Raw genomic sequence first — 12,687 nt, 5'->3', positions numbered from 1 at the left:
TTTCAAACTCTTCGGTCTTTCCCATCCGATTTCCAAACTAAAAATCTCCAAAACTAAAAATTTTTCAAACTCTTCAATTCTTTTATTCTGAATGTTGTAACATCTATAACAATCCAAAAAGGAAAGATTAGATGGATTCCTGATAGTTTAAATGAAGAACATCTCCATTACTTTTTCTGGCTTCTTGCTGGACTCAGTTTTTTAAACCTTCTGATTTATGTTTATTGTGCCATGAGGTACAAAAGCAAGAGAACTTCTTAAATTTCAATTAGTTTTGTTGACTTTAAGAAATTTTAGAGCATGCTCTAATATGCACAGGTGTTGTGTTATTCACAGTATATGCAATCTCATTTTTATTTATGTACAAGTATTCTTTTTGTATAATGTTTTAGATTGAGACAATAATATCACTATATAATTTTTTTTTTAATTTTTTTCTTTTGTGTGGACTTCTAGAATTTTGATTCTTTTCAAAAACCGCTTGTTTTCCTCTACTATTCAATATAATTAATTATTAAAAATTATAGTTGGTGGATTGGAGAAAAAAAGAAAAGAGATCTTTCTTCGTTGTCATCTAGCATTAATATTTGCTGACGATAGATTTCAAATAAATTAAACTCGTGATTCGATCTGATCCGATTCGATCCGAACCAGATTCGAATCGGAACCACATTTTAAGGATTGGAGTCGGGTTATATATGGATTCAATCTGATCTAAATGATCCAATGGGTCAATAAATTTGACTATAAATCTGATCTGATCCATTTTAATTTTTTATCGAAATGAATATAAATTTAATATTAAAATTTGATCAAAAAATTAAATCGAATCAACGTCACTTCGATTCGATTCGATCTATTTACAGGCCTAATTGCACTGAGGAAGCATGCGCCAGTGACGTCCTCTTTTGTTTGCTTCAGGAAAAAAAAAAAAGACATTACCCTATTGGTTTTCACCAGGCTGAAGGCGACAAATTCATATAAAACTACTACTCCACAGCTATGGGCATGCTGTTAGCGTGATTTTTTTTTTGTTTTTTTAAGAACGGGACAAGAAATCCTAGCCAAAATTATGGTGAGAACGGGACATGCGGATGAGAACTACGTGATGATTTTCAACTTGGTGAGGGACAGGCACATTTAGATATTATATGAATGTTTTTCTTGATAATAATACTAAATTATGATTAAAATTTTGCCTCATGGGTTATGAATTTGAATTTTAAATGTCTATAAGATTGAGATGGAGATTTGATTTGTTGTTTTAAATAAAGCTGGTAAAGTATGACCTGTCTTATCAATCTGAATTTGATCTGTCATAAATAGATTTAAATTTAGGCTAAACGAATTTGGATCATAAACGGATCGATCCGTTTAACCTGTTTAATAATTAGTCGGATATAGTTTTTAGATATTTGATCTATTTAACCCGTTTAATCCATTTAATATTCAGATCGAATTTAGTCAGATAATCCATTTAACCTGTTTAACCTATTTCTGATTCATTTAATCTGATCTGTTTAACATGTTTAATTTATTTAAAATCCGTTTAACCTGTTTAAAATCTGTTTAATTTGTTTTTGACTCATTTAATTCGATCCTTTAATTTATTTAATCCATTTAATCGAATTTGATCTATTTAATAAACAGATTAAATTAATCGGATCGGATCGAATTATCTATTTAATAAATAAATCAGATTCAGATTTAAATTTTTAATTTATTTAATAAATAGAATAAATTTGGATTGATAATTTTATAATCCAATTTATTTATGACTTGATTCGGTTCGATTGCCACCTTTTGTTTTAAAGGATGAGGAACGTGGTTCACTGTAGTGGGTGGATGATACTAATGGAGTCAGATGCATATAAATATTGAGAAATTCTGTGAGGTGTGCTCGACTATATTCTTATGTTTACATTATCACGCTGTGCAATACACGCTCCTCAAGCATTTTAAAATCTCAATTATGGATTTAATGTAATTCCTAATTGATGATTCTGCACTTATCCTTGAATGCAACAAAGTTTCAAAACCTACAATTTTCCACTATTAAGATGGAGTTCTTGTCCAATAGGATAGAAAATATGTTTAAGGAGATATTATTAATTTTAGCTACATTATCTATCAATTTGATCTAAAAAGATTATGAGATTAGGAAATGGGTATATGATCCATATGGGGCACAACATTCACTCCCTTGCGCTGGCATGTAGCCAGTTGGATTAGTTGCACAAACAATTAAACTAGGAGGGATCTGAATTCGTAATATTCAACAATGTTTAGCTAAGCACTTGGTTCCAAAAACCAGAGCGATTAGAAAACGGGTTGCTACATATGTTTTCCTTAAAATGTGGTTTGATTTTAAAATATACGGCTTGGGATTGGAAGTTGAGTCTCGGCTAAGGATTGCAAGATTATGGATATTAGAAGAGTTAGTTTCCAAATTAATTTGCAAGTCTTGAGGTCCTCATATATATTACAATAAAAAAAAAATGTGGTTTGATTTTAAATATATGCAACATAGTATTAGAAACTGAGGCTGGGCTAAGGATTGCAAGACTGTGTATTACGACTGCTTCTTTCCAAATTAATTTGCAATCCTTGGCAAGCATTCTCTCAAACAATGATTTTTTGTTTTAAGAGGAATTGTTTAGGAGGGATTGTTAAAGACATTTAAAGCCATTTCTAGAGGATAAACAATTATTTAACTGACCATGAGTTATTTCATTAATATGCAAATTTATTTATATATATTAATAAGATAGTATTACAAACGACACTTGAATCATCCAACAGCTCAAAAACTATTTTGCTTGTTGCAACTAACAAATGTTCCTCATAAGTTTCATTTGATGAACCTAAAATAGTTCCTACAAATCTTTGACTTAGGCTAATAAGTTCTTTTTCCCTCATCTTTTTCAAATTATGAGTTGGACTACAGATTCTACATTAACTACAAATAAATTAGATATCAATATTCATTTATTTTGTAATTTTTAACCTAATCACTAAGTAGGTGTCAATATGGTTCAATTTAAATCCGTCAATGTTCTGAAATATGTGATCATGATCCATAAAGTAGGTTTTTATTTATTTTATCATATAATGTAGTTCATTATATTAGTATACAATTGCTAATTTTTATTTTTGTACCAACTTGATGGATAGGTTAGAAACCATCAAAATACATAAATCCTAGTTTCGGAACATTTTATGTGGTTTTGAACATGTAGGTAGATTGCAATTGATTTTAAAACTGTTAACTCTTCCTACAACGAAAATGTTAAGCATTAGATTCAACTATAAAGTTATTATATAATGAGTAGACTGTTGCATTAGCGTAGGAGTACTCCACTATTTGTTGCCTTTATTGCCTATTGTCTTAGCTCGGGGCCAAGCCAGACTTGTAGGTGCGAATTTAACCTCATAGGAAGGTGAATTTACATTTGGTTTAGAACATTAAAGTTTCAATTGCAGCCGGAGTAGCTCAGCTGGTTAGAGCGTGTTAACCAAAAGGTCGAACGTTCAAACCCTCCCTCTAACGAATTTGTTTTTTTAATTCCCTTAAATCAATGTTATTTTATTGGTAGATTCTCGGAAAGCCTTTTGACAGACACCACCATTAAAACCATCCATCTTGTCTAATTGCAGTCGCCTACTTCTTCCCTGCTCAACGGCAGCTTCCCAGCGTGAATCAGAAAGGACTTCAAGTGCTCTTTCCATTTTATTCCCCAACAAGAGGTTCCCATTTTGCAGCAAAGCAAGGTAAAGCTTTCCCCGTCTGAAGCACAAACAACATGAATTATCAGTATAATTTGTGAGATGGATGCTACAAGGAAAAATAGTTCCCAGCATAAACAAAAAAAAATGCAGCATGTAACATTATGCCTCACTAATCATTCTATAAATGGATCCAAGCATCTCAAGTAACCATAGCCAATAGAATCGAAGGGCGAAAAGTATCTTCATTGAAATCTTGGTAATGCACCATAAAGCCTAGAGTAACTCTGGTTGTGTCAGTTTATATTGGTCAAGGGCAGAGATTTTCCATGAATGGTTGATTTCACAAGGGAGAATCCTAATTTTCATATGTCGACGTCCAGCATTCTTTTGGGCCGGGCCTCAACCCATCTCAAATGAATCCATTAAGAACCTAACCTCGTAATTAGAGATGGCAATTGAATTAGATCGGAACATAAATGCATCCCATCAAATACAAATCGGGTTAGAAAATCTTAAACCTAATCCTGACCTACTTATTAAACAGGTCAAAATTTGAAACACAAATTTGTTATATTTAAAAAATAGATAATTTGATCTAATTTATTTAATCTATTTAATAAATAAATAAACTATTAATCCAAGCTGGCTTGATATGTTTAACTTATTCAAGAAACAATGTCGGACTTGTTAAACCGGCCTGGCTCAACCTATTATCCTTATAATAGACACAAACTTAGCAAGAAAATAAAAATAAAGAAAGAGTATATAATTCCTCCAAACATCTTCAAAATTAAATAGCAATAGCGAAGAGTAGGAGAACACGTTGATCAAGAACCAATCAAGACCTTAATTATTGAAAAAAATAAAAATCAAAATTAAAATATTCTATTTTGCAGAAGCTTCTTCGCGGAGACTTTAACAAAGTGAGCCTAATTTTTCGGTATAATAATCATTATCAAAAAGATAAAAAATAGTTCAAAATTTTCCCAATCCAAACTACCTACAGCTAGAAGAATCAAAGAAGTAAATAAAAAAAAATAAGATTTCCTCAATCCAAATCAGTTGAGCCAAAAATAAAAAAGAGAGGAGGAGGCATCACAGCTACATCCAAAAATCAAGAACCATAACCAAACTTATCTACTTCTTCTTGATGGGGGTGCCACTATGCTAAGGATCTCGAGCTCAATGAGGTTGATGGAGTGTGAACCCGAACATTATATCCTTGAAGAAAAACATGAGGCATGAAATCCGCATATGGGTATATACTAATACAATGGTTTGAATTAGAAAGAATCCACAAGAGAGCCAATTTACTTTGAATTTGTGACTCGAAAAAAATCAAAAAGTACAAGAGATCACTAGCCCATCGCTCAATCTATGAGGAAAGAGGAAATTCAGTCGGTAGTGCTAGCTAAAAGAGACTAAGAGCAAAAGCCAAGAGGTTTAGAAAGCCTAACTAAGAGGTGCCCTAATCTCTAAACATGAACTGAGCGGCATCATTTGGATTCAAGATTCGGGAGAGATCGAGAAATACAAGATTCAAGAGGTGAGAAAGCTATCCGATCGATCCAAATGCCTAACTCCATGGCAATTAAATGGTACATAGGTAGCTAATTAACTCAATTTAATTTAAATATTAAATAAAATTAAATAGATCAAATGTTTGAAATATGAATTCGATCTGAATATCAGTAGATTAGATAATCGATCTATTCACTGTCTGAACCCATTTAATTTAAATCCAAATTCACTTGTAGCAGACCGAATATGGACCGGGTTGAATCACATTTGGCCAGCCCTGCTCGGCGTAACCAGAGTCCAGAGCTGCATGCCCAATCCATGCGTGTGTCCACACGTACGAAATGTAAACGCATATCCGCCTCCATGTACCGCGATCCCTCCGGCCTCCGCCTCACCAGGGCTCCCGAACTTTCCAGAACCACGCAGCCTAAGAGCTCCTAGAACTCTCCCCAACGACTTGAAAAAGGGCTCTTCCTCGCCCTTTCCCTTCCCCAATTCTGCGTTCTCTGATTCCAGTACCCTCTCTCTTTCTCTCTCTCTCCCCGTCCAAGCGTTCGCTTCCTTTTTTCTCGCTCCCATGGCCGACGAGGCGAAAGCCAAGGGCAACGTGGCCTTCTCCGCCGGCCGCTTCGAGGAAGCCATCCGCCACTTCTCGGAGGCGATCGTTCTAGCCCCCACCAACCACGTCCTCTATTCCAACCGCTCCGCCGCCTACGCTTCCCTCCACCGCTACGCCGAGGCACTCGCCGACGCCCGGAAGACTGTCGAACTCAAGCCCGATTGGTCCAAGGGCTACAGCCGCCTTGGAGCCTCCCACCTCGGCCTCGGCTCCGCCGACGAGGCCGTCGCCGCCTACGAGAAGGGCCTCGAGCTTGACCCATCCAACGAGGCCCTCAAGTCTGGCCTCGCCGACGCCCGGGCCGCCTTCGCCCGCGGCCGCGCCCCGCCGCCGGGGGCCTCGCCCTTCGGGAAGATCTTCCAGGGGCCGGATCTGTGGGCCAAGCTCACAGCGGATCCGACCACGAGGGGGTACCTCCAGCAGCCGGATTTCGTCAAAATGATACAAGACGTGCAGAAAAACCCCAACAATCTCAACTTGTACCTCTCGGATCAGAGGATGATGCAGGTGCTCGGAGTCCTTCTCAATGTGAAGATGAGGGCGCCCACTGATGAGATGGAGAGGGACTTCCCGGAACCAGAGCCGGCGAAGCCCCAGCAGGAGCCAGCGAGGAAGGCGGCGGAGCCAGAACCAGAGCCCGAAACGATGGAAGTGTCGGAGGAGGAGAAAGAACCAAGGGAAAGGAAGGCGGAGGCACAGAGGGAGAAGGAGGCGGGCAATGCGGCCTACAAAAAGAAGGACTTTGAGACGGCAATCCAACATTACACTAAAGCGATGGAGCTTGATGATGGGGATATATCGTTCCTCACCAATAGGGCTGCTGTTTACCTGGAGATGGGAAAGGTACTCACTTTGCCCGCATGTTGTCTTAGTAGGCTAAAGTTCTTATTTTCCCTTGCTTAGGTTACCACATAAAAGAGTGCAATTCCTTTGTTCTATGGCTCTTCCAAAAAGTAAAAGGTCTATATTTCCAGACCAGAAATGATTCGCAGATTATAATTTCGCACAAAACGTCTGACTTGAGAACTGAGATAGCCATTTACTTTATCAGATGGGTACTAATGTTATTCTGTTGTGCAATTTGGAGTAAATTTGTTCTTCCATTTGCATTAGGCTACCAATTATGTGCATTCAGTTCTAGGAATTGCCTAGTGTGAATTCATTGAGAAACTGATAGAACATAATGATGCAATTAAGTTATAAGATTTTCTATTATGAGGTTCACAATAGCGGATGTGAATTTTGTTAAGTACAGCAACGAGTCTTGTTAATATATGACAGGCATCTAGATCAACTTAATATAAAGAAAGGAATTAAGAACAATGTAGCAATAAATTTGATGTGTAATCATCCTGTGCAGGGCCTATTTTAAGATGTATTTGCTAAATGCTAGTAAAGTGATTTTAATTAATGCAAAAAGATCTGCCTGGAATATTTCTGATGGAGTGAGAAAGCTCGGTTTATAGAAGTTACTATGTGCAATTTAAGCGTAATTCTAGTAATATGGTTTGAACATATCAGCTAATAGCAACAAGTGAATGACCAAATTGGTTGGACTAAAGAATTCTCTGACATTTTAAACGTTTCCATTTTGAGTAAACTTGTAGAAGGTAGTCCAATTTGAGTTGGTTGGGAAGGTATTCAAGGTATATGGATAGGACGCCTTATACTCAAGGTATGCATCTGTAAGTTGAAATGTTTTGGCTCTTTTTTTTTTTTTTTTTTTTGATGAAATGCTACATGTTGAATGTTATTCAGATGTTCATTGCATCTCTTGAGAATTTCATTTCATGTTCTTACATTTATGTATTCTTGGTGTTGTCCCTGGTAGATTCATATTCAAATCTCATGTTTAGAGTTCTTGATTTGCTTTCTACCATGTTACCAAGAAGGAACATATTTTTATATTCTTCCATATCTCCCTCATTTATACTTTCTATACGTGTATGAATATTGTCTCTGGTTTAGGACGTCACTCAGAAATCATCCTTGATGATTGATATAATACGATACTAGTTTGGGGCATTTGAGATGCAAGTGACTTATTTAAAATGTTCAAGCATTTGATGGATCGGTTGATCTGATCTAATGACTGTTCGGAGCCGCATTCTCATGATTTTCTTCAAGAGAGGAAGTTGACGAACTGTTGCAATCTCATAAATATGTTCCCATTTTGCTTATGAGTTTCTCTACATTTTCCTTCCTAGACATAGTCACTGGTCAGATACTGAATACAGAGAGGTGTTTTTATGAAAGTGAACAGTCTTCCTCATCCCATGGGGAAACATATTGTCTTGCCTAGGAAAAATAAAGGAGTCTGGTCATAGAAGGGATCTCTGCATTCCCATGTGATGCACATGGCTTATACAAGAGATGGATCCCACGAGTCATGGCTTAGTCAAGAGGAAGATCCTCATCCCATCATTCATGATTCTAATCTTTAGGAAGAGCATGGTCATATCAGGGACTCGTCTAGCTCTCTTGTTCTTTTTTCATCCTATTTCTGATCTACAGTGTTCAATTCTTGTAATGAAATACTACAAGATCCTTTTGGGGTTCCTTGTTATGTTGATCATTTTATACAAGTGATTCATTGAATGAGGAAGGTTCCAAGTTGATCTCTTAACTTTCAGTCAAAATTTTGTCAATGTATTTATTTATTTATTTTGATGTGAAGTAAATCAGTAAACTTTGTGCCCAATGATCTAGTTCCCATCATGCAATTTGTAACTTTTAGAATGCTTATGGATATCTTTGTCGGTATCAGCAACTACTGAAAATGATGCGTTCTGTAAAATCTAGGTGATTTGTGATGCTTTATTTTGCTTCATGTTGCACTGCATTGCCAGCAGTTGCACTGAGCTGTACTTTGAAACTGTTGTGTTTTTTTTTTCCAAACCATGGATGAGCATTGCAAACCAACTAAATGTTTTTTAAGGCACAGACATGCAGTTTTTTATTGATGAGAAACCATCATAAGAGCGGAAATTGATATGAGTCCTAATTTTCCATTATCGGATAGGAATTAGGGCTGTTCTCATCATATTTTCTGACAATGAATTTATTTGTTTGTGTTTAGTATGAAGATTGTATAAAGGATTGTGATGAAGCTGTTGAGAGGGGCAGACAACTTCATTCAGACTTCAAAATGATAGCAAAGGCATTGACTAGGAAAGGAACTGCACTGGTGAAGCTTGCTAAATGCTCAAAGGACTATGAACTTGCTATCGAGACCTTCCAGAAAGCTCTAACTGAACATCGTAATCCTGACACATTAAAGAAGCTTAATGATGCTGAGAGGGCAAAGAAAGAACTAGATCAGCAAGAATACTTCGATCCAAAAATAGCTGATGAAGAACGGGAGAAGGGTATGTTAGTCAACTTGCAATTTGTGATATGTTTATTGCCTTCTAGTTTCTCACTGTGGCTTCATTTTTCTATATTTCTGTTTCTCAAATAATAGTGTGCTTTGGCAACAACTATTTGTGTTGTCTAGAGCTTTCTTGGGTAGTTTTTGTGGTGCACTTATGGTAACTTGATGTCCTTTCAGCGATAAGCTTTAGGCTCGTTACAGGATCTTTTTGTTTTTCACTCACTTAGCTGTATCAATATGTTTTCAATCAGTTCCCATTTTTTCAACTATGTTTTGCATTGCTTGCTAATTTAAAGGGGTTTATTCGTGATGACATATCAAATTTTTGATGATTTATGAGTTTGTTTATGAGTTTTTCTTCACATCTTTCCGAGAGTAATGATTAGTGCTCAAGGGTGACATCTTGCTCCCTCCATTATTCATTATTTTTGCTGTTGATGTGTGATTGTTATCTTTGCTGTTTTTCTTTTTTTTCCTTCCTTTATGCTAGTCCTAGGTATGTCTTTGTATAGCTTGGCTGCTGTTTTTGGTGTCTTACCTTTGTTGTCAATTTTTGGTAATTACATTCATGAATCTCATGTTATCTTATCCCAGGAACTCATGTGAAAATGAATCATAGCATGGGTATTGAAATGATGGAAATTGAATATTTTCAATTCTTACTCATTATTTTTAATCGTCATTCTATAAATTTGCCTTCTTATCTATTTAATATTGAAAGATATCTTCCTGCTTTACAAGATGGCTGCCTTGGCTATGGAGTTGAGCCAACGAGGTGCCCATATAACATTTTCCATCATGTTTGAGTACAAAGGATGAGACCGATTTATAAATTTCTTTGGGTGTTGCCAAGTTGATACTTTCCATTGAGTTGCTACATTCTACTTGATATGTTATGTTTCATATGTTCAATTATGAATAATATTTAGTTTTACTCTTTTATTTATTAGCTTTTTATCGTATGCTTTTTGGGCTGCCTTTACTTCTGGTGCCAGCCTAGTGTCTAGGTGATGAGCTACCTGTTCTCTGCCTATCTGCTGCTTATGGCCTTTTAGAACAACAATTGCTTATTCTATTTTTTAAGTATTACTTCAGAAAAAGGTGGTTTTGTGATTTATGTCATTGGCCACTACAGAATTCAGATTTTTGTGGTTAAGGTTTAATTGCTGGTGTGTTTGCACTATTGGATAAGTGAACGTTGCTCTGTCTTCTTTCTTTCTTTTTCTTTTATTTTATATGAGAATTTCTGAGAAAGCTGATGCACCTTTGAGGGAGTTGCTATGCAAGCTCACCAGAGAAGCCATACTCCCTTTCACCTTATTTGCAGTTTATAAGATTTTTGTTACTAATCTGTGGTTATGCCAGTATGTATATATATATATGCATTTATGTTGTAAATAGTATATTTATTAGGTGAATATTTACCAACACATGCTTTATCTTGTATCCATCTGTTTGTTTTGCAAAAAATCATGGTTTCATTCTTAAGATATATATGTTCAGAGTTTGGCCAAGCACAGTTTTATGACATCATACATGGATAATTCGTAAAGTCTTGCTCAATTATTATTTGTCGGTGTTGTGTCTCTCCTTGCATTATCATTTTCAAAGTCTCAAATAGGCATCATCATCAAGGATGCAAGTCTGCCCTATGGGATATCGAGATGGGGTACAGCATCCTGATTGGGACATCTTGGGACATCCTCTGTCCTAAGTGTCGGAATTAGGCGGGATGGCTGCGTGTCCCTTTCCATGGAGAAACCTTTTCATGGGAAAGTTGGGATAGTTTTATCCCACGGTATTTAAAATCTTGATCATCATCCTATGTGATGATGTCAAGCCTGATTGCCTTTCATCCATTACTTGTGGTTGCTGAGCATTTGACCTATAGCTGTTGTTTATCGAGAATCAGAACGTCTGCCATTTTTTATCATCCTCATTTGCTGCAAATTCTGTTATTCTCTGAACTTTGTCAAATTATTGCCTGTTCAGAATGGATTTTTTTTGTGGATATTTTGGCATGTTGTAAGGGCAAATTTTCAATTTCTTCTATAAGCTACTACTTACTTTTTATGGTCCATGATGGGGTTCACTTATTTGATTTAGTATCGATGTTCAGGCAATGAGCTTTTCAAGCAACAAATATACCCAGAAGCGGTGAAACACTACACTGAAGCTTTAAGAAGAAATCCAAAGGATCCCAGGGTAATGCACATCATCTCTCATAGCTGCTGTTATAATTTTATGTTTGAGTTGATTTTAAGGATACAGTTTGTTAGACCATTATCTAAGAATTTAAAAAAATGTGCTTTGTTTACAGGTATACAGCAACAGAGCTGCATGCTACACAAAGTTAGGTGCTTTGCCTGAGGGTCTCAAAGATGCAGAGAAGTGCATTGAGCTGGATCCCTCATTTTCCAAAGGATACACAAGGAAAGGTGCAATTCAGTTCTTTATGAAAGAATATGACAAGGCATTAGAAACATACCAGGAGGGCTTAAAACATGACCCTAACAATCAGGAACTGATGGATGGTGTGAGGAGGTAATACTGTGATATTGCCATTAGGCTTTTATTAAGCTTGACTTACCTAGTCACTTGATGTTACACGTGCTGTGTTGGCCCTTTACAGGTGCATTGAACAGATTAATAAGACTAATAGGGGTGAGATAAGTCCAGAGGAATTGAAAGAGAGACAGGTCAGTTAATCTCTTCCTTCTCTGATTAGTTGCTATGAGCATTTGCTTGAGTGTTTTAAATTTGTCGTCTTGCAGGCAAAGGCTATGCAGGATCCAGAAATACAGAATATCTTGTCTGATCCCATTATGCGACAAGTAAGTGGTCGTACTGAAATATTTGGAAAAAAATAATTATTAGAGAAAATTGATCATTCTATTATGAAATGTATTATAACGTGCTGTTGTGGTTGTCCTTGAGTTCTCACACTAGGTCTCAATTTGCCTGAGACTAACTAGTTGCGTGATGATTTGATTTGAATGAGGGCAGGTATTGATCGACTTCCAGGAGAATCCTAAGGCTGCCCAAGAACATCTTAAGAATCCTCACGTCATGCACAAGATACAGAAGCTTGTTAGTGCTGGAATAGTCCAAATGAGATAGAGGTGAAGTCCAACTGGATGTGTTTAACATATCCTTCCATGTATTGGATACCTCTCAACTGATACTTCTTGATCTGAGGTTTTTATTTGTCTCGCGTGGACTTAATATTTTGTTAACACAGGATTTTTCTGTTTCTGCAATTGTTGTTTGTTAGTTTTGTTATTTTTCAAATTGAGGACCAAAAGAAAATATTTTCTGCAAAAGCTTGTTGGCTTCTTCTATAAGATGACCCTCGGTATCAAAGGAAAATGAGCTGACGTAAGACAATGCGCGGATTCTGTGGGGTTTCAGAGGTGGTGGGTTGCAGGATCTGTGATGTCGCGAT

General features: G+C 36.5%; 1 protein-coding gene across 1 annotated transcript; it reads left to right on the top strand.

Annotated features, from left to right (window-relative positions):
- Positions 1-5,665: 5,665 nt before the first annotated feature.
- On the top strand, positions 5,666-12,502 carry LOC105054043 (hsp70-Hsp90 organizing protein 1). The gene is made up of 7 exons (XM_010935422.4): positions 5,666-6,712; positions 8,949-9,237; positions 11,362-11,447; positions 11,563-11,786; positions 11,875-11,941; positions 12,017-12,076; positions 12,249-12,502. The coding sequence occupies exons 1-7, from the start codon at positions 5,828-5,830 to the stop codon at positions 12,360-12,362; spliced, it is 1,725 nt and encodes a 574-aa protein (XP_010933724.1). The 5' UTR covers positions 5,666-5,827; the 3' UTR covers positions 12,363-12,502.
- The last annotated feature ends 185 nt before the right edge of the window (positions 12,503-12,687 follow it).

Source organism: Elaeis guineensis, chromosome 11, assembly GCF_000442705.2.
Source record: "Elaeis guineensis isolate ETL-2024a chromosome 11, EG11, whole genome shotgun sequence".
NCBI classification, from domain to species: Eukaryota; Viridiplantae; Streptophyta; class Magnoliopsida; order Arecales; family Arecaceae; genus Elaeis; species Elaeis guineensis.
The sequence above is the reverse complement of the archived record's forward strand: the minus strand, read 5'-3'. Positions and strand labels throughout refer to the sequence as shown.